The sequence below is a fragment of the Asterias amurensis genome, chromosome 8 (assembly GCF_032118995.1).
Source record: "Asterias amurensis chromosome 8, ASM3211899v1".
Taxonomy (NCBI): Eukaryota; Metazoa; Echinodermata; class Asteroidea; order Forcipulatida; family Asteriidae; genus Asterias; species Asterias amurensis.
The window spans coordinates 9,826,505-9,849,848 of NC_092655.1; the positions used below are offsets into that span (position 1 = coordinate 9,826,505).

Sequence of the window (23,344 nt, forward strand, 5' to 3'; positions counted from 1 at the left end):
AACTTTTTATGGATCGCAGTCATCTGTTTACATAGCATCAACTAACTTTCTATGGATCGTTCTCCTCTACAACCGTGACACTTTGGGGATGCCGAAGTCACCCACCTCATCTATTAATGGCCATGGACGTATGAACTTGAAACACTGATAACCATTTTCTTAGTGGTGTCAACCATTAGGCCCCTCGTATATGGAGCGCTCTACGCGGCCAAGGCTATCGATCGGTTTTAGTTAGGTGTAGGTGGGCATTAAATATCTTAAACACTGTTACCTATGTTATCATATATGTAATGTTAACAAAACTTTTAGTCCCTAAACAGGTTGCCTGGTTACTAACTATTCTTTTTGTTGTTTAGCAGGACGAGGCCCTTTGATGTATGGAGCGCTCTTTGCGGCTAAGCGAATTGGTCGGTTCTAGTTAGGTGGGCATTAAATATCTTATACACTGTTACCTATGTTATCATATATGCAATGTTAACAAAACTTTAGTCCCTTAACAGGTTGCCTGGATCCAAAGCTCCCTCGTCTTCCCTGGTTACTAACTGTATTCTTTTTGTTGTCAATCAGGACGAGGCCCTTTGATGTATGGAGCGCTCTGCGCAGCTAAGCGAATTGGTCGGTTCTAGTTAGGTGGGCATTAAATATCTTATACACTGTTACCTATGTTATCATATATGTAATGTTAACAAAACTTTAGTCCCTAAACAGGTTGTTCCAAGTGATCCTTTTAGAGAACCTACTCTGCGGTAGTAGACGTAGACTGGCACTCTACCTAACAAGTTTCTATGATACTTGCGAATATGGGAATATATTGAAGGGATACAAACTCTTTATGAGGCAGTGACGTTAATAGCGAGAAGTCCACACGATCCAATAAGAGAACCTTCGCTGCGGTAGTAGGTAGACTGGCACTCTACGTAACAAATTCCTATGATACTTGCGAATATGGGAATATATTGAAGGAATAAGAATTCACTCCGGTGCAGTGACGTTCTGAGCGAGAAGTCCGATCGATCCACTAAGAGAACCTACTCTGCGGTAGTAGGTAGACTGGCACTCTACGTAACAATTTCCTATGATACTTGCGAATATGGGATTGTATTGAAGGAATAAGAACTCACTCGGAGGCAGTGATGTTAATAGCGAGAAGTCCACTGGATCCAGTGAGAGAACCTACTCTGCGGTAGTAGGTAGACTGGCACTCTACCTAACAAAACCCTATGATGCGAGGGCTTGAGAATATGGGATTATAATGAAAAATAATAAAAGCTCACTACGAGTTAGCGACGTTAATAGCGAGAAGTCCCCTCGATCCACCAAGAGAACCTACAGTGGTTAGTAGGTAGACTGGCACTCTCTTGCTTTTTTTTTAAGAAACTTTTTTCAATTACTTGCTTTAACAGTTTTTATCTATGTTTTATGTTTTAATTTTTGTGTTTGTGTGTAGATTGTGCCGGTTTATTGATCATTCCCCTTTTCTTAACCCTGTGTAACTAAATAAATTTAAATGTTGTCTTGTTTTTGACTGTCTTTTAATCAGATTTGTTGCCCGACTCAAGGAGTTACCGATACAATGGCAAACAGTTCTCAAAGAACCAATTTTTACTAGAGTCGGCTAGTCAAACTTTTGATACCAAAAGTAAACATTTTTTTTTACCATGGCATGTTTTGTCATATTTGATACCACATTAATTTTGCGTGAATGATGCAAAACACGGTTACTTTTATCGTGGGGGTCAAAGGGCTAGGAACGGCCAGGAATGTGTGAAGTATTGAGCAACTTCTCACCCATGAAACATTCTATTTGGCCAGCGTCTCAAATAGCCTCTCCTAGTCAAACTCCTACTGCCCGGCTTCCCGTGCCGATCCCTGTTTAGAACAGTGGGCAGAGGTGTGTTTTAAGTTAAGCAAATGACAGTACGTGCCAAGAAAAAACATAGACCAAATCAGCAGTCTGTCACTAACGAGAGGGTTTTTAATGAGAAGTATTGTTTCTAGGAGTTACTAGGAAGGAATAAGACAACGGGAAAAGGATTCTGTTTTGACATTCCTGCTATTTATCTGCTCATAGAGAAAATAGAGGTGAGACAACATTCTCATTTAACTTCAAAATGTTACTGATCTTATGAAAAGCGCTTGTAACCGTTTATAAATTGCATATGGTTGAAAGTAGAATATAACTAAGCACATTATGCCCCGCATTTGCACAGTTTTTCTAATGTTGTCTACTAACATGACACGCCAGCTTGTGGAGTCAAACTTTATACTCCACAAAATGGTTGACCATGTTAGTTTGCGAAGTAAAAGAAAAACCACACAATTTTGGGGCATATTCTTGTGGCTCATTATATTCTACTTCTAAAACATCTTTCTTAACATATGCATATTATAAAAAAATTAAAATAAACACCAACTTGTCCAATCCCAGGCAACGTGTCCCTTTAAGTAAATTTGAAACACTTTATTCTTATGGTCAATTGATAGCAACAGGAATGTGATAATAACTTATATATTGTTTGCCGCGATTCACTTTTATGCCATCATCATTGTAACCCAAAACGACGCTACAGGCAAGGCTTCATGCTTATGTGGCTGTGTATGGTCAATGAAAAAATGGGCCAGGGCTTACTTCCCTCACAAAATACTCTATAACAAACTTATAAGAACTTTATATGAATCTTATAAGAACTTGTATTGAGCAGTCTTATAAGAATCTTATTAGAGTCTATTGAGCAGTCTTAAAAGCATCTTATCAGATTCTTATGTGATTCTTACAAGTATTTAATATGTAAATTAGTGAGATCTTAAAAGAAATACACCAGGATCTTTTGAAAAACTTCCGAATGTTTTTTTTTTTTCTTCAGAATCTCGTAAGAAGTGTATAAGAATCTTATGAGAATACGATTTTTAAATGGAAAGTGTCATCTACTGTGAGTTCAAATTGTTGTTACATTGAGGCAAGGTCATGCTCAGTAAGAAAATTATCAGACTTAATAGTATGCATGAGTTAGATAAGCATAAAACAAACCAAATCAAATCATGAGTCAAGTTGCTGTGACTGGCGCCCCACTTACACTGCGTAATTTTTTCCTAGCAAAGATGTTTGTCTGAGAAAGAAGTATTTTCTGCTTATTAACAGCTAGTTTAATGATATTCGACCCATGTTCTCATCTGTAAGGCCAACTAAAAAAAAAAATGTGTCCCCCATCCCCGCAGTATGCACAGTGCTGGGCTAAGTTTCATAAAGCTGCTTAAGCACAAAAACTAGCTAAGCACAACAAAATTGTGCTACCAGAAAAAGGTTACCAGCCTAAATACCTTGTCAAAAAATTCAATTTGTACAAAGTACAAAGGCTTCAGGGGCATGAAGCCATTTTCAGTCATCTGAAAGCACACAATCTTTGCAACAAGGCTATTTTTTCTTTCATCGTTTTCAAGTACGATGACCAAAAAATGTTTACAGTAACAGCCTTGGTCTAAAACAGCAGTTTGAAAGTTAAACTTCACACACCTTTTTTCAGAAAACACTGAGCTTTGGCTGTGGTCGTTTTGTGGCATGAGCGATATGTTGTATGTTTGAAGTTAAGCAAATGACGGTACTTGCCCAAAAAACATTAACCATATCCGCAGTTTGTCACTGACGAGAGGGTTCTTAATGAGAAGTATTGTTTGTTTGTTACTTTCAGGTCACATGTCAAGGTTCATCATCATCATCCAGTTACTAGGAAGTAAGAAGACAACGGGAAAAGGATTCTGTTTTGACATTCCTGCTATTTATTTGCTCATAGAGAAAATAGAGGTGAGACAACATTCTCATTTAACTTCAAAATATAACTGATCTTATAAAAAGCGCTTGTAACCGTTTATAAAATGCATATGTTTGAAAGTAGAATATAATCATGCACATTATGCCCCATGACTAACGGGACGAGCATCGGTTGAACATGTAATTTTGCAAAGTTAAAGGAAACCACACGATTTGGAGGCATATTCTTGTGGCTCATTATATTCTACTTATAAAATATATTTCTTACCATATGCATTTCATTAAAAAAACATAAACGCTTTTTATGCACCAAGTTGCCTTACCCAAGCAGCGTGTCCCTTTAAAGTAAACTTGAAACACTTTTTTTTATGGTCAATTGATAGCAACAATTGAGTGTGATATTAAAGGCAGTGGACACTATTGGTAATTGCCAAAGACTAGCCTTCAATTGAAGCATCAATTTTGTTTTCAAAAGGTCCAGCCATTTTTTTAAATTAAACTTACAGGGTTTGAAGATAATGATGATAGAAAGCTTCTCATAAAATATAACTCGCTGAAGTGCTGTAATTTTTGAAAAATTAGTAAAACAAGTCACAAAATTTACTTCTCAGCGAGGTGAAAATTATTTTAGCATGTAAAAACCCATTAACCAGTTTTGATATTATACCATAAACATAGCATAACTGGTTAAAACTATTTAAAATGCAAAAACTGAGACGAAAATTGTTTGTTTTACTCATTTCTCAAAAACTACAGCACCTCAGTAAGTAACTATTTCAAGGGAAGCTTTCTACTGTCATTTACTTTCAAACTGTGTAAGTTAAAAACTAAACTTTCAACAACAAATTTACGGCAATTGGAGACAAGTGATGGTTAACACTGTACCGAACTGCTCAACAATGCATTTCATATTCTAAGACCACTTTAAGCATTTAGGGTTTTGTTCAGCAAGCCACTGAAACATGGCATTACATGGCTTAAAGGCATTGGACACTATTGGTAACTACTCAAAATAGTTGCTATCATTAAAACTTACTTACTTGTTAACGAGCAATGCAGAGCCGTTGATAACGTAAAACATTCTGAGAATCAGCTCCCTGTAAAGTAATGTTTCTCGCTTAAAGGCATTGGACACTATTGGTAACTACTCAAAATAGTTGCTATCATAAAAACTTACTTACTTGGTAACGAGCAATGCAGAGCTGTTGATAATGTAAAACATTGTGAGAGTCAGCTCCCTGTAAAGTAACACTTCTCGCTTAAAGGCATTGGACACTATTGGTAACTACTCAAAATAGTTGCTATCATTAAAACTTACTTACTTGGTAATGAGCAATGCAGAGCCGTTGATAACGTAAAACATTGTGAGAATCAGCTCCCTGTAAAGTAACATTTCTCGCTTAAAGGCATTGGACACTATTGGTAACTACTCAAAATAGTTGCTATCATTAAAACTTACTTCCTTGGAAACGAGCAATGCAGAGCTGTTGATAATGTAAAACATTGTGAGAGTCAGCTCCCTGTAAAGTAACATTTCTCGCTTAAAGGCATTGGACACTATTGGTAACTACTCAAAATATTGCTATCATTAAAACTTACTTACTTGGTAATGAGCAATGCAGAGCCGTTGATAACGTAAAACATTGTGAGAATCAGCTCCCTGTAAAGTAACATTTCTTGCTTAATAATAAAAGACTTCATGTCTGATGAAGCTTTTTATTAGGCATCTTGAAACCACACAAATATTTTGGGGCAGAAGGGTGTTTTTTTCTGTCATTATTCTCTTGCAAATTAAATGACCAATTGAGTCCAAATTTTCACAGATTTGTTATTTTATGCATCTATTATTATACACCGGGTGAGAATAGACCTTTATCGTGGTGCAGCCATCTTGAAATTCTCCCATTGATATCAATGTTACCGAACCGAGGCTGGAAGAACTAAATAGTCTGGTTCCTATTTGCAAAATGATTATTAGCATTCAATATTATTTCTTTGATACGAGGAACAAGACCAAAATAGAGGCATCATGAGAAAGGTCTAGGCCTACTGGTATTTAAACAAAACACAATTGTATGCCCATAAACATGTTTCAAATTTGTCTGTTGTTATACTCACTGTTTTGTAACTAAACAAAGCACTTCAGATTGACACACAGTTCTCTCGGTATAGCAGCAATTTCTTGTATTACTACCATGAGAGCAGATGTGAGTGGTTTGATTCCACTGGTGCTTAGTTCAGGATTTGTGAGTTACAAATTGCATCGTGATAAAAAGAAAAGAAATTGGTGCATGACGACTGAAGAGTTAAGTTTCGTGAGGTGCCTTATGTTCAACTTTCAAGATCTGTTTTTGTTCTTTTTATTACTATTTTGCAGTTTTGTTTACAAAATAGTTGGCTTTTTTTTTATTTCCACACGTACCTGAAGCTACTGGAAAATTTCAGTATTTAAAAAATAAGTTGTTTGGGGGTGGATATGGCAACATCTATTGCTATTACAGCAGCCCAGTATTACATTTGTTTTTTGTTGTTTTAAAAACGCAGGACAATAAAGAGTGTGGAGGAAACAATTATATTCTAAAGTTTCCAAACTGCTTATCACCACATATATATGGCCTTTTGCAATATCTAATGAAATTTCCTTTCAAGTGACTGAAAGATGATGTTCCTTTCAAATATTCTGATAAAGTAAACTTTTTGACTGTTAACTTCTCAGGAAAACAACACAATTATTACTTGAGACTTGATTTTAGAGAAGAGGGTGGGCTGAAAATCCTTTGTGACCTCGCTTGAAAACTGCTCAGGTGTTTGTAGTTGGAGCAATAGGTTGTCATATTCTTTCAATATTTTCCTTTAACTTCACTTACCAATTGTGCCCAAATTTTTACAAAAAATTGGTATTGTCATGCAAAAGTGACGTTGGGATCAACAAGTGAGAGCTGGTCTTTTAACATTTAAAGATTAGTATCCTTCAAAAGTAATATTTTAAAGACATCTAGTGTAGTTTTCAAGAAGAGGTGGGTTTATTCTCAAATTTAAAAAGTTTTGAGCAGGACTGTTTTGTAATGTTTAATGAAGTAAAAAACACAATACTGAAATGATTTTATCCTGTACATGATGTCAAAGTTCAACTTTTTATTCATACTGTAATTTTGTAACAAGATCTTACTCGTGTTATTTTATGCACAGCCTATGTTGAGATACACCAAGTGAGGAGACTGGTCTTTGACAACTGCCAATAGTGTCCAGTGTCATCAAATTAACCCAGCATCTTGAAATCCTTGCTCTATGATCTCAACAAGTTGGTTGGCACTTCCAAAGCTCCAATAGATTGGGGTTTTTTTTGTACGCAAAGTTTATTTTTTTGAAAAAAGGTGACCATTTCACTTTAATGGTGATTTAAAATTAACGGAGAATTTACCATTAAAGCATAGAGATTTGACATGGTTTGGCTGTCATGTTGACCATAATATTATTGTTCATGTAAACAATGTTGCCTGAGTTAGTGCCCTCCTATGGTTAGATTAACCTCCGTCCATTGCGAGTTGGTGCGCAGGATAGCATCTGTGGGGGCATTTTTAATGGCTGATGCAGAGGAATACCGCAATCTCAATAAAGTCTAGCTTCAGTCTGAATTTGCCATGCAGTTAGACTTGACTCAAGTCCTAATCCGGTGCCATCACCAGAAAAACTAGTGTTTTGTGATGCTCAGCATTCCCTTATACTGTTCCGTATGTTTCTCGTGACCACAATTTGAAATTCCAAAATACCTACATTTGAACAGCTGGCAATACTGTTATACGGCTTGTGTGCTAGTTGGGGCAATAGGCCTATGCTTTAAAGGGACTGGACTTCTTTGGTAATATTGTCAAAGACCAGGCTTCTCACTTTGTGTATCTGAGGAGGAAGAAGCATGAAATAACAAACCTGTGAAAATTTGAACTCAACTCATAGAAGTTTCAAGAGAAGAAGAAACACCCTTGTCACACAATTTGTGTGCTTTTAGGTAGTTTGAGACCTCACCTGAGGTCTCAGATTTAATTCAAATACTTACGCGAGTAATTACTTCGTTCTCAAAAACTTTGCACTTCAGTGGGAGCCGTTCATTTTATACTAACAAACTCTCGTGCTCGTTTCGAGTAAGTTTTTAGGCAAACAATTATTTTTTGATATCATATTAACCATGGAGCAATAATAGTCTATCTCCTATTATTATTCATTTTAATCAATATACTTTTATATCCACATGCACAGTATCATTTTGTCTAATTTAGATCCCTTAGGCCCTATGGGTGTAAGTAACTAGCTCCTTTCTTTTATTTCAAACTTTAAAATAAGCAGTGCCACAATAGTCCGGGGTGGGTGGGGGGGGCAGAATCTCCTAGGGGATTATTCACCCTGTCGAAGAATAGTCTCTGTGTAAAGTTAGTCTTTCTTATGTTTTAAATCACACACTTATATTGTCTGTGTCTTGAATCAAAGTTTGATGTGAAGAACCATAGAGCAAGGGAAGGACAAAACCATGACAAAACTAAGTCCATTAAAAATAATGCTCAACTGGCTGTCCCAAATTCCTACAGCAGAGGGCGCTCGTCACACGTGCCTGGATGGATGGATTCACACACGCCGGCCACTACACATGATTCACGCTGCACACCACATGGCTGCAGGTTGGAATGTCAGATTGACTTTACGACGAATAATGAAACCGGTTATTCACGTCTATTGAAGTGTACCGGTACATGTATTGAAACCGTTTATTCACGTGGAACGATAAACATGTGTCTTGACGAATGGAAGAGCATGGACATGCTCGGACTGCACGCAAGGGTTGGCATTGTGCTTCGGTTTGGTGGCGGCCGTTACGAATTCATTACTTAGGTACTCTTCCACGAAGACGGTCCTAAACTTCATGATGGTTTCTGCTGTGTACAGTGTAGTGTAACTACCATAGGGTATAGCCATGCTGTCTCTACTCTCTGTCGTCGTTACCGGCCTGAATTCAGAACTAACAAACTGTAGTTGATTGAAGCCGTGTAGCTAGAAAAAAACAACGGCCTTCATCCAGCAGCACCAGCGCAGCAGCACAGACAGCAGGGATGCAGAGCTTCGTCCGAAAGTCTACGGGAAACTTTTGGAGGAACACCGCGAGGCTGATACCATGAGGTCTGGCAACGTGTCATGGCCTCTGCGCCCCACAGCAAGCGACCGGCTGTGGGAGCAAGGAAGGAGAGGAATGAGGTGAAGTGGTCGAATCATCTTTGAATTCTACAAGCAAGAAGACTATGAGCTGTTCCACCACGCTATCTCATTCTTATTCAGAGGTGAACTTGCACCCATTAACATGGTAAGCAAACTCTCATGTATTGTATTCAACTTCATTATTTTGACCCAAACAACAAAATTTCACAAAGTTTTTTGGCGGGTAATTATTTATTTATTTATTTATTTTTTTTTTTTTTTTGGGGGGGGAGTATGTCCTTGAGTAATTTTGTGCAGTATTACTATCTTGTGTTTTTATTTTATATCTTATTTCCTGGTCTTTACTCCTGTTGTTATTTTTGATATCTTCTTGCTGTGTTTTTATCCAAATAAATTCAATCTTGAAAGCGGATAACTTTCCGTATGGCGCCACCACTTTTTCACTCATTTTTACAAAAAGGGATATGTCAATCAGGTAAATAAGATACTATATTATTTTATTTCGAATGAAAAAGTGGTGGCGCCATACGGAAACTTTTCCTTGAAAGCAGTCAATATTTTAATTCATAAGCATTATGCCATTGAAATTATGATGAGACAGCAGGAGGCATTTCATATAGGCATGCAGCAGTGGTAGAAAATTCGAGCAATATCATATTGTTGGATTTCCTTGTACCATAAGGTTTATTGCGAATAGCAAAATATCAAGAGAGGGCGCTGTTGAACCCACACAAAGGTATAGGCGTTGCGTGCGCGAGTCGTAGAAACTGCATAGAAACCGCCCCATATTCCTTCCCACGGAAAAGTTTCCGTATGGCGCCACCACTTTTTCATTCGATATGAAATAATATAGTATCTAATTTACCTCAATGAGATATCCCTTTTTGTAAAAATGCGTGAAAAAGTGATGGCGCCATACGGAAAGTTATCCCTTCCCACAATGCATTGCGTTTCTGGAAAGCGATAAACCTTATCAAATAGGGCTCTAGTTTATTCATCTCTGAAGCTTGTCTGGTAATTCGCAATGTGTAAATCGAAAAATGCTTGCCACAAAGAAATGTACTGCTGAACAAAAGATCATCAAGAACTAGTTGCGATAGCCTACCCTCCTCCCAATGGCTACCGTCAGGAGGAGGGTTACATTATCGCAACTAATCAAGAAATGAACTGTTGACCCATGACTTAAAAAATAGGTTTTCACTTTCCTGTAGCTCTAGTCACCTCCTTCAAGGTTGTTTATTGAAGTCATTCATCCGTAACTTTCTTGGATTTCATAACATTATTGTAATTGGCTTGTCCTCTTCAATTCATTGCATCCGATTTTGTTGCCGATGAAGTTTTTTGTTATTAGTTAGTCTGTAAAGGATGTGGGTGCCTTTTGTAACACGAAACATCTTGTCCACAGGTTTACATCGTATGAAGGTAACAAGTAGAAAGCGTACCTTAAAATATTACTTGCTGAGGTTCTGTAGTCTTTGAGAAATGAGTAAAACAATGTCATGAAATTACGTTTTAAGCTAAAATAATAATCGTCTCCTGAGAAGAAAATTATTTTTGTGACATATTAATGACTGAAGTTAACAATTTATAACTGAAGTTAATTCTTTTTAAAATGTGTTTTAAGAGACTAATAATGTGTACACATTTTGATCATTCCTGTTGCAGGTCACTGGAGAACACTTAGAGATTGATGTTACCGGAGAGTGGCTCGGGTAAGTTGCCTTGTTCCTTTGTTGCAGTACATGTATCAACTAACTAAAAGAAGTCTGGATTTTCTGAGGTATGTTAAAAAAACTCTCTCTGACCCCCTCTTTGCGCTGCAAAAAAAATTCAGGCTCTGAAGGAAAGAGTCACTTGCATCCCTGCATACATGTTCTTTGTACTTGGACTTAATCTTGGACTTTTTGAAGGTTTTTGTATCATTAATCCCCCTCTTCAAGAAGGGCCTCTTGTCATGGTTGACCAAACAAGGTTATTTCTGAGGCCTTAGGTGCACTGACAAGATCTCCCTCTTGTATTAGTTGAACTTGTTTGATGGCCCACTAGTTAAGATCGAACAAGCGAAACAGGTCAACTCTTGCAGATAGCAGCTTTGATGGTATCGAGCTTCTATTGCTACCATTAGAACAATCTTTGTCCTGGATGTTTTAGTAGCAAACGTTCGTCTTGTCTGATTTTTGCTGCCTTCCCTAGTTGCCCACATTGTTCGAGTCGCTCAATCTTTCTCTGACTTTTTCAGCTTTCGTAATCCAAATAATCAAAAAAATATGGCCATTACCACCGGCTGGATGCATGGTCTATCTCCGAGAATCAAGTCCATCTTCTCTTGAAACGGCACTTCTATTCGGCCAGCACCACTCCTCATATTCGTGGCCCTGGCCTTCTTGTACGTGTAGCTTCCCTTCATGTCTTTCACATTCCTGACATAGCCAACTTCCCCCCCCCCCCCGATTTTTTTTTTAATTGTCCCAAACACTGCTGTTTTACGACTGTTACTGACAGTGCCTTCAAACTTGCTCAGAATCTCCTCACTTGACCAAATATCAAGCAAATTGACCGAGAAAACATTTACCATCCATATGAATAAAAGCAAGAAAAAGTTTTGACTTGCAAGTATTTACTAAAATTATCTATGTTTAGTGAAAAGTACGCTACAGCGTTTGGAAACGTTCCGCATGGGATTAATGCTTTTTGTCCCAAAGAGATATACTACTGAAATACTGAAGAGACTCTAATGCACAGTGTTTCACTACAGAAACAATTGATTAACATAGCTAACAATTTGTTTATCTTTATGCTGAGGATATGTTAAAAAAAATCATAATAATTTTTGAAACAAGTTAATGCATTTCAATAGCATTCTCTATAGACCTCTATCATGGTGCAGCCAATATCGATATCATTGTAACTAACATGAGGCTGGAGGAACAAAGAAGTCTGGTTCATATTTGCAAAATGATTATTAGCAATCTTTATCAATGGGGCTTAGCGCATGCTCGGACATTTTGAAGAAATTGTAAAAGCAATTTACTTTTGAGTAAAGGCATCTATATCAAACTTATAATGCAAACATACTGTAATCAATGTCGTAATACGTTAGAGCTTGAAGTACAGTTTCAATGCTGTTTAGCATGGGGTTCTTATTTAGTGTACTAAAACGACTACCGAAGCACACTAGACAAGTTCAGGTAGATTCAGTATTTGATGATTTTATTGACGACTCACTCTCATAACACAGTGACAACTTGTACCAAATTTAAAATACACACACTATTTCAATTCACAATTCACGATGATCAAATCATGTTACTGATTATTCTGCTGATCATTCTTGAAAAGAAAATACAGCTAGGCTGAAACGAATCGGGCTGAAACAAGCCATGTGCCAATATATCATTTTCTAATATGTTTTGAGTTTTTGTTTTAACCCTAGTTAGATTCTTACTCATACCTATCAGTATCAATTATTATTAATACAAAATTTTTAACATCGGTAATTTAATTAACGTTTATGTATGCGCTTTATTATACATATACAGGGGGGGGGAGAAGAAAAAACAGACTTGAAAGCCAATAATTATTTACAGTATTTTTAATATAGGGTTTCTAGGTCAATTTCGGAAAAAGAGTCAGCCAATTTAAATTTCAAAGCTGTCCGGTTTTTCAAAGTTGTCCAGAATTGACAGCCCAAAAATGAAATTGTGTGACTAAACACACACCTCAAAAAACTCCTGCGAATTTGAATGCAGCTTCGATGAATTGTTGAATTGAATGAAAAGTTTGTTAAATGGAATGACGTAAAAGTGAATTTGACTAGTCTTATAAAGACTTATTTCATGTGAAATAGCAAAGGCTGGTGGTTAAATTGGCTGCTCATTTTCAGAAATTGACCGAGAAACATATATTTACTGAACCTGTACGAAGCCTTTATTTTTCGGACTTCTCAGATCTCCTCAGACTCCTACACCCTTCGTCAATGGCGACTCTGCACTCCTTTTGCCAGAATGTATAGGAGACCGAGCAGACGCCTTGGATGTTAACCGCCTGACGGTTTCTAGGCGGTTGGGGTCAAGTTGCTTCTTGCCTCGTACACCACGACAGTTAGACTCCCCCATCTCCCTCTCTGAAAAGAGAAGCCTTACAAGTGCCAAAGCAAAGTTTGGCTCGGAGCACGATCCTGCCATCAATTGCATCACCTTTTGTGGAGTAAGATCAGGCAGGGTCGAGCTGGGAGATGAGGTTGTTGCTTGTGCTGGTGTACGTTGCGTTGATGGCGCCCTGGTCGGCGGCGGTGTGGGGGATCTTGGTGATGAGGACTGTGGAACGCGAATAAGGGACGTCAAAGGTAGTGGTGAACTGGTCACAACCGGTGACAGGCCTTTGGATCCAAGCTAGTTGATGAGTTTTCCAAAAATATCAGCCATGTCAAAGGATGAACCCGGTGTCTTTGGCACTTCCAACACCTCTTGAACTTGGTCTTCTACTTGATCTTCAGTGGCAGGGTTAAAAAGGAAACGGCTCTTGCACAGGCTCCTTCTATTTCACTACCTACTTTGTATACGTAGTATTTAGGCCGGTTGTGTTTTGAAGGGTTGTGTTCGGGAAGTTTTATTGTGCATAAGGTATTTTACTCTCATTCTTCGATTGAAAGTGTTTATATCTATCAAAAGAGAACAGCGTGTTGGTTTGGCAGGGGTGGGAACGAAGTTCAAACCTTTACTGATCTGTAGAAAGTTCATCACTGGAAAGGTTCGTTATGAATTGTTAACTTTGATTAGCCAAATCTGATAACAGAATAAGTTGTCTCTGTTGGGTCAGGGTTGAGCAATGGCAGGAAAAGCGATTGGCTTTTCTATGGGTTTGTGAGAGTGACTTTCTTTTAAGTTTTATTATGTTTCCGATTAACCATGTTTATTGTGTATTGGGAAGGGTATATTTATAGTAAAATATTAAATATATCCGCTAAAATGATAGCAAAATAATTTAATTATAGACACAGTTTACATGTGTTGGAATCTCTCTTTGGGAGATGGGGTGGTCTTGAAAAGACCGGTTGTTTTAGTTGAAAGTCATTGGCTTTCTTCTCGTTTCCTCTTGTTGTTCTTGCCTGGAGCTGGTTTTGGTCTTGAAAAAAACTCAAACAGCTTTTTGGCGGTGGTTCGGCTGTCTTCCGTTTTGAAATGTTCGTTTAGCTGGGTGGTTGAGTTTTCTCTAGCCTCTGCCAATCGGTTTTCAATGTCCAACTGAAATTTCTGGTATTGATCAAGGGTAAGTTTAGCGAAGGCTTGACCCATGTAGTGCTTCAAGGTCTTTCCAGTTTGCTTGAAAACTTTCCTCGTAAGTGAGTCGTTGGTGAGGGTGCGGTGGTCTTGCCTGCGAAGTGATGTAAGTGGGTGGTGTTTTCAATTTGACAGCTTTTGTCAAAGAAACAATCTGCTTGTCGATGTGCGCCTTGGCTGTTGTGAGTGATCCCACGTTGGCAGCCAGGGACTTTACGAGTTCTAAGTCCGCTGTAGGCAGTTGTTTCTTTGAGGAGGTTCTGATTTCGGGAATTTTCGTCCTTTTGTCCAGGTCGGATTTAATGCGGTAGATCAGTGATCTGTTCCCGTAAGGATGCGATTCTGAGCTAGTTGATGAGGTTTCCGAAAAATCAGCCGTGTCAAAGGATGAACCCGGTGTCTTTGGCACTTCCAACACCTCTTGAACTTGGTCTTCTACTTGATCTTCAGTGGCAGGGTTAAAAAGGAAACGGCTCTTGCACAGGCTCCTTCTATTTCACTACCTACTAAGAAATATTGAACGCTAGAGGGCGTTTCAGAATATTTGATAGCGTGGGAATAGACGCCCTCTATTGGTGAAAGTATGCGATAGCTTACAAAACTAGCTTCAATCGCCTTGACAGAAGACCACAAAGCAAAACACATTCTGTCAGCAGCATGGTCGTCGTCAACGGAGCAGATGTCCGTGTGGGAATAAGAGTCTAGCGTGTTTACGAAAAACGAGCGAGACGGTGAGGCTTCATTCAACAAAAATTACCAAGTTAGGATATTCTTGATGAGCAAAAAGTAGTATTTAATTGTGTTTAGTAAGGTTCTTCCGTCCTGATTTTGCGAATTATGTTATTTTTTTTTATTTTTTTTTTTTTGCGGGCGATCTAGTTTATTGTTCCAATCCATGGTTTTATTGGTCACATGAAATGTGCGATTGTTTGGGGTTTTTTGCGGGTTGATTTCAAGAAAAACTTGGGTTCTAGAATGTAATCATGTGTTAAAGCCATTGGACCCTTTCGGTACAGAAAAAAATTAAAAAGTTCACAGATTTACAAATAACTTACAGGGTTTACAGAAGGTAGTGGTGAAATACTTCTCTTGAAATATTATTCCATGAAATGCTTTACTTTTTGAGAAAACAGTAAAACAATATCAATTCTCGTTAAAGAGAATTACGGATTTATTTTAAACACATGTCATGACACGGCGAAACGCGCGGATACAAGGGTGGGTTTTCCCGTTTATTTTCTCCCGACTCTGATGACCGATTAAGCCCAAATTTTCACAGGTTTGTCATTTGATATAGAAGCTGTGATACACGAAGTGTGGGCCTTGGACAATACTGTTTACCGAAAGGGTCCAATGGCTTTAAGGCGCAGTTGTTTTTGCTCCTCTTAAAAACGTTTTTTAAATGAAAATTTTGTTCACAAAACAGACGCCGGCACGGACCATTCCATACACATAAATGAAAAAAATACCGTAAAACACATATGCTTCTTCATGGATGTTGCATTTGCAACTATTGTGATGTCTACTTTTTGTTGGGTGTTTTTCTGGACGTAAGTGGGAAGATTTTGGGAACTTCGGTACCGTGTAATGTTTATGAATACTTATTAAAACTACAAAAATAGGCAATGTTTATACATAATAAAATAACTTGAGCAGTCGCACGTAACCCTCCTCAATACATAAAAAGTTAGTAATATATTTTAACAGTCGGTTTTAAAGTGGATTTTTGTTTAGTAAAAACTTGTTCTTTTTTTTTTTCATAAAAAAGTTCTTACTATAGGAATACTTCGGTGTCGAGTGCTTACAATAAACCGTGGACTTAAAAACTACCTAAATAAAGATCATATTAAATTTTCCAATTTGCTCTGACAAATAATTTGACCTGTTTTTAAATTAATTTCAACAACATTATTGTTTTTACATTTTTAAAGAAAAAATACTCTCAAATTAGTGAGCCCCCTTACGAACACAATAACTTGGTACACATAAATAAAGTATAACTTCCAGTGCAGTCAAGTTGATGTTGCAATTCATGTTGAATTTTGAAATAGCGACGATCGGAAATCGAGCAGTTGGTATACAACAGTATACTATAAGTTTAAAAAAATAGAATAAAAAACTGGCGGACCAGTGAAAAATCAAGCCAACTGGTCCTACTGGCCAGTTGAAAAAAAAGGTTAAGGGCAACCCCTGGAATGTCCGCCTATTATTGGGAACATTCTTCATCGCTGTGTTCTCATGTAACAGGTAAATTAATTATATATTTTGACTGGCTCAGTACGTTCGGATATCTCGCCTCGAAGATCAAATTTTCATTCAGCATTTAACACTTTGTCTTTACAGTCACACACGCAGTGGTAACACAGTACATACATGTTACGCACTGCAACTGCGTGCTGACTGCCAGACTGCACTCACTGCCATGCTGCAGAGTTTGTGATGTCCAACTTCCAATCTGCAGGACCCAGACCTGGGCCCGATTTAAAGATTTGTATTACCTATTTAGTGCTAAGCCTAAAATAAGTAGAATTCCCCACTGCTCAAGACTCACAAGCATGAGTCATGCTGAATTGTTGTACGAGAGAAATTGTGGTAATTGGTTTTGTTGATGAGTGTTCATTTTTGAAAGCATGCGACGCGAGCGTTCGTCAGGCTATAAAGGCTTAGGAAACACCTAAAGGTAGCGCAAGTGTCCCCAATTTGCCTAGGCGTCGCGTTCTGCGGTTGAACTCCACAATCTAAGAAATCAGACTGGACTTAACTTCTAGGTTTGATAATTAACTAATAAAAGAGGAGTCATAATAAGTAGAAACAACTGTCCAAACGTTATGTTATGGTGTCACAACGAGTCAAGTCTCCATTTATTATAAGATCATTACAAATACAGGTATAGTCATCGAAGGTGACCAGAGGCCAAGTACTACTCTGTATAGTTTTACATGGAGAATCACACTCAATTACACAGATTAATCCCTTTTATAGATGATGAAAATCCTTTACACAAATATAATGTGGGTGAGGGTGTTATCGCCTCTCTCAATATTTATGTATGGCGTCATAATTATAACCCAAAATGAAGCTTTTGTGCACGTCCGCCACTACTTGCAGTGGGTGCGCCCACCTCGTTTTGGGTTAGGCGACGTACCTTATGCGTACTTCTAGAAACTATAAGGCTCCCCCGTGAGCCTTATTGGGGTTTAATATTTTGGGCCTCCTTAACGCTACACGTTTTTCAAATCAGCTTTGATAGGTGAAACTGACAGTTAGCCAACAATAACTAAAGTTTCTTTTGTACTACAATACCAAAACTTTCCCCACACACTCAATATACATTCATATGCTTGCATTTCCTTTTTAAAGACATCGTGAAAAAAATGACATTTTCATGTCCCACGATACATAGCGTTGCTACAGCACTATAAGTAAAGTGAGTTTTCTGTGTGCCACAAGTCTAATTTATCTACTGTTTTTTTTTTTTTTTTTTCAGGGAGGGGGGGGGCGGTAAGAGCGTAGGCCTCTTTTTAGTTTATTCTCATCTGAATTGGTCTTGTAAACTTTCTGGTCAATAGGCTGTAGTTACGGGAGCACTTAACGTGAACGTCAAAAAAGTGTTTTGTTTATTGTCACTTTGGGCCTATTGCATCTCGCGAAATTTTAACGACAAACGACACAATTTCTGACCGCGTTCATGTTCACGCTGCTCTAGGAACAAACCTCCATACATCCCATATCTCTGGAACCCTATATCGTACAAACTAAATAAAAACGATAAATTCATCCTCACTCCTTAATTTTCTCTAACTTATTTCACTTTCAGAAAGCATGTCAAGTTATTTTAAGGGTTTGTTACGTCCAGTTTGGGTCAATAGACAAACTCCTAAAAATGTACCCTATTCAGCCGCATGAGGTCTCTTTTGTTAATATTATCTCCAGTAACCAACCCGACGGGCCGATCGCTAAATTAGGCTACAAAATGGATATGGCAAACAGTACATTCTGAGACCTGACCGACACACTGCTCTATAATCAATTTTGTGAATGGACTTATTCAAAAGGAAACTTAATGTCGTTTTGCTTAACAACTTTGACCAAATGCAAATTCTTTTTACAGCTTCAAAACAGCATTTGACGTACGTGTACATGTATAAGTTTCACAAACTTCAGTGATGGGGTAAACTCTGAAACTGCAACACTATTCCTCCATGAACAGACCGTTTTCTAAAACGGTATTCATGTACTCATTTGAGTTTACTGGCAAAAGATAGTGTCCATAGTTTAAAAACAGCAAGATACGTTTTGCATCAATAGTGCAATTTCTGTATGGAGATTTTTTTAAGTCCGAGGTCGCCACCCACTTTCAACCTAAAGTGGTCCCACCCGACCTCCTTCACCAAGCAACAGGTGGCCCGTCTCAAAACCAGACAACACACCACTCACAATACACTGACCAGAATGTAAGCAGAGGTCAGGCTCTTTGTGTAAGGCCCCCCCCCCCAACCCCAAAATGTTATTAATTGTAAAGTTCCCTTAGACACCTTCCAACCTATGGCCGGCCCTACCCAATATATCCACATTATAAAGGTTCCGTTTGGTCCCATCCTTGTCCATCAGAATAATTCTCATGCCGTTTGGGAGTGAATGCTTTTTTATAAATATCCTCCATTTAATCTTTTCAACAAATGAGTCACCTGTCAGAAGGATTTCTAGGAAGTCTGATAACAAGGTCGACCAGTGGTTGACACATGGTCGCCTGCGAAACATCAATCTACGGTACTTCATCCATTCAATGCAAATTCGTGAGATTGGTTTCGGTTTTGTCCTGGCACCCAGCCTCTTCGCGGCAATGAATGAACCAATCCGGAGAACCATGCTTAGTACAACACGAAAGTAACCTGACCAAAAAGGGCGGATCGAATGGCGGGTGGGCGGGCAAGGGGCAATGAGTGAACCAATCCGGAGCACCATCTGCGAAACACTGTCCAATGAGTCGCCTGTCAGAAAAATTTCTAGGAAGTCTGGTAACAACATCGACCAGTGGTTGACGCACGGTCGCCGCCCAAACTTCCTCCAATCACATGACTTGTAAGTGCGAGTTTGGGTCCGGGTTTTGCAGACTTGCTACCCGACGTCTGAAACCACACAAACGTATTGAATTCCACACACACAACCGTGTTGGATTCCACAAGGATGCCATACCACTGGACCTTCTAATTTTCAATCCAAGATTGCGCAGGTTACGCTTTTAATAGTATAGATATACCCCATTGCCCATGTACAAATGCATTTCATAAAGGTGGTGTAATAATTTAGTAACTTTCCATACTGTGACAACCTGAAATATGACCATGCTATGACATACCCATTAAATCTAAGTCCCCAGTTTACAAGTGGTGGTGCAATAAGTCTACAAGTGATGGCGCAATTAATTAACATGATACCCTTCCCTGGATGTGAAGTTAAGCTTCTTTATTAACATATACCTGAGGGTGTTTATCACCTCAGTAAAACAGTACTAATTGACAAGTATTGGGAACCATGATTATTGGTGACAAACAACATTTGACAAATATTGGGATACTTGCAATGAACACATTTAGGGGAAATCTGTTTGCTATTGATTTATTTCCATTAGTGTTTGTCTAGTTGCTTTACTGTGGCAATGTTTCTACCTGTGATGCGGTCTGTGTATAGCTGTATGTCAACATGCCATGAATCTCACTCACAACAAAATCTTCCTTCATTTCCTCAATGAATTCAACTTTCTAAACTTTCAAAATTGCTGCCAGTTTGCTTAATGTCTTACCCCAGGCAGGTCTAATGTAAAACAACAAATGGTCATTAAAAGTATTCTTGTATCTATTGTGTTCATCTGTTTTCTAGTTATTGTCTGGCAACCAAGCGTAAATTTCCAGCAGCCCATGAGGACAGCATGAGGGCGCTAAGATACTTTCTAATTCATGCTTCGGAGTTCGGTGTTGACCCAGCTCGCATAGGGGTCGCAGGGGACAGCGCAGGAGGTCATCTTGCTGCAGCAGTTGCTCAAGAGGCATCAGATGACCCGAGCCTTCCTCGTCTTAAGATTCAGGTTCTACTCTACCCATTACTGCAACTACTTGATTTACAGATGCCGTCTTATCAGAAATACGTGTATGACTTTGGCCTGACTGGAGGCGTTCTCACAGAGCCGACATTGGGAATTATGCTTTGTGTCTACCTCCTTGGGAGGATTGATGAAGACTTCATGACATCATGTCGAGTCAACAACCACACATCCCTTGCCTTCAAGAAGGACAACCCAACGTACTACAACCATGAGCTTGTACCTGCTGGCCTGAGGAAGCATGTGTCTTATAAAATTGTACACTTAATTGGTGTGACGGGTTTCCCACAGCTCTGCTGTTGCTAGGGGCGCGGCGCGCGCAACAAAACGAGACGCCATTGATCGACGTCGACCACACACACGTACACGGCGAAAGTGAGGTGGAGAGCTTAAACTTCGCTGAGTTTTTTTCGAAAAAGGTGAGCATAATTGTGATATATTTTGATATCTGTCATTAAAGAATAAAGCCTAAAGCATTGTGATTAAAATACTTCTGACTATGGCCAGTAAGGGAAATCTCCACTCGGTGTAAATATCATTTTAAAATGTCAGTATTTTCAATTTTGTCAAGTGTAAAAAGCTGTTGACATTTTTTATTATACTACTGCACTCTCACCGCTGATTGGTTGCAAGTTAATCAAAACCCTTTGGCCGAAGGGTTTGACTTGGGGCTTTTTAAAATTAAAGCCACTGCACTGGACACTATTGATAATTATCAAAGACCAGTCTTCTCACTTGGTGTATCTCAATTACATACATGCATAAAATAACAAACCTGTGAAATTTGAGCTCAATTGGTATCGAAGTTGCGAGATAGGCTAATAATTATAAAATAATGGAAGAAAAAATACTCTTGAATTTGATTGATTGAAGTTGTCACACGAATTGTGTGCTTTCAGATGCCTTGATTTGTAGATCTCAAATTCTAAGTCCTTGATTTGTAGAGAGCCATGTGAGATAACATTATCCAAGTTGGACAGCCAAGTAGGCCTATGGGATAATAATATCCTTGATGACTGCCAGCGTACTATCAGCTATTTGTGTCATCAGATGAGTTGAAAAATATAAAATGGGACTGTTTTTCTCCATAAGGTTTATCGCGATTCAGAAACGCACTGCATTGTGGGAAGAATGGGGGCGGTTTCTATGCAGTTTCTAGGATTCGCGCACGCAACGCCTATACCTTTGTGTGGGTTCAACAGCGCCCTCTATTGATATTTTGCTATTCGCGATAAACCTTATTCGAGAGCATGTCTGCTAACAATAACATGGATATGAATAATACGATACCTAATGCATGTAGGCCTATTAATTATATATATATTTTTTTGTATAAAAGGGACTTATTAAGTAAACTTTAACATACCTACTATTGGTAGGCGCCCACATCAACTATAAAGTAATCCCAACCAATGTTTCTTTCTCTCAATTTACAGATAAAGGGCAGATCAGTGGCCGGTGTGTGCTAAAGGGCAGATCAGTGGCCGGTGTATGCTAAAGGGCAGATCAGTGGCCGGTGTGAAGGGCAGATCAGTGGCCGGTGTGTGCTATAGGGCAGAACAGTGGCCGGTGTGTGCTAAAGGGCAGATCAGTGGCCGGTGTGAAGGGCAGATCAGTGGCCGGTGTGTGCTATAGGGCAGAACAGTGGCCGGTGTGCGCTACAACCAGTGACCATAATGACTACAAACAAGTAAGTAGACAGTAAAAATAACACATTATAAATAGACCTTATGAATTGACTTCATCCAGCTGCCATCTTTGAGGTCAAACGGTGACGAAATCGCACATATATTGGCCAATGAACAACCTCCTTTTGACGAGGGCGCCGCACTGAAATGACGTTTTGTGCATAAGGTCTATTTGTTAGGCTTGGATTACCTTCTTTTTCTCTTTTAAATAAGTTTCAACTAGTACTTGTCCTTATTTTGCATTTTTTTTCATTTCTGAAAATAAGACACTCTCAGATTTTGCTGGGAAAGCACAAAAAAGAAACAAACCATGACCAGCCCCTCCCCCCCCCCAGTTTAAGTTGCTATGTGAGTTTTCAGCCACTCTGCATTTATTTCAGCCATTTGTCAGCACTTGCTTCGTTCTAAAATGTTGCGCGCGCAGTTTGTTTACGAGCTTAAGCTGGCCACCATTTGTGAAATAGGTTTACGCTTACACAATTATTTTTGCTACGTTAATTTGCTTACGGTTTAGCGGCTCTATGAAACTGGGCCCTGTGCATCAACATTGGGTATAAGAGACAGTGCTGCAAACAGGGTGAATAAGGTTTATCGCAATTCAGAACCGCAATGCGTTATGGGTGGGCAGATTGGGCAGATTTGCTACTGCGGTGTATGTTGTCATGCACGCCTCGCCCACATCTCCTATACTTTTTGTGGGTTTAACAGCGCCCTCTCTTGATATTTTGCTATTCACGATAAACCTTTGGAATCCATATCTGAGAATCTGTGAAAAAAAGATTAGTGCAACACAATCAATTGAGCTTGTGTTTCATTTCATCTTTTTTGCCCACCCCCGATGGTCAGACTACTTTTTTATAATACAAAAATAAATCACAAACTATGTGGTATGTTCTTCCTAGTAAGAACAGGTGGACCTTCAGAAGAAGTTTTGCTGGGGTCAAAAATACCCCCTTAAAATTGATGGTTGACCATGTCATACACTACCTCAAAAATTTGAATTTATTTGTCTGTTTATATTGCATGTACTGTATTCACCATGAAAAGAAATTATGTTTTGTGTCTTTAATTGTTCATGAAAGATTTTCTGTTTTTTTTTCAGGTAAATTTAAAAAAAATGTGCTGATTTTTTAAAGGAATGCGGACACAATTCGAAACCTAAAAAAAACAATAGACCGTATTGAATCACCTCTTTTTTGCTATGGCAAATGTACGCACACGCTCACAGACGCCATGTTGTAGGGCAGATATTTGAATGGTGACGTCATATTCAATACGGTCTATTTGGGTCTTTGTGAAATATTCAGAG

At 38.7% G+C, this 23,344-nt stretch overlaps 1 protein-coding gene across 1 annotated transcript; it reads left to right on the top strand.

Moving 5' to 3' along the window:
- Positions 1–3,039: 3,039 nt before the first annotated feature.
- On the top strand, positions 3,040–20,653 carry LOC139940842 (arylacetamide deacetylase-like 2). Its single transcript, XM_071937223.1, has 4 exons — positions 3,040–3,079; positions 3,687–3,799; positions 10,634–10,680; positions 20,128–20,653. The coding sequence occupies exons 1-4, from the start codon at positions 3,040–3,042 to the stop codon at positions 20,651–20,653; spliced, it is 726 nt and encodes a 241-aa protein (XP_071793324.1).
- Positions 20,654–23,344: the final 2,691 nt, after the last annotated feature.

Coding starts and splice junctions, on each gene's coding strand:
- LOC139940842 (XM_071937223.1), top strand. CDS start 3,040: ATGAGTCAAGTTGCTGTGACTGGCGCCCCACTTACACTGC. Junction 3,080..3,686: donor TGGCGCCCCACTTACACTGC/GTAATTTTTTCC, acceptor TGTTACTTTCAG/GTCACATGTCAAGGTTCATC. Junction 10,681..20,127: donor GTTACCGGAGAGTGGCTCGG/GTAAGTTGCCTT, acceptor TCTGTTTTCTAG/TTATTGTCTGGCAACCAAGC.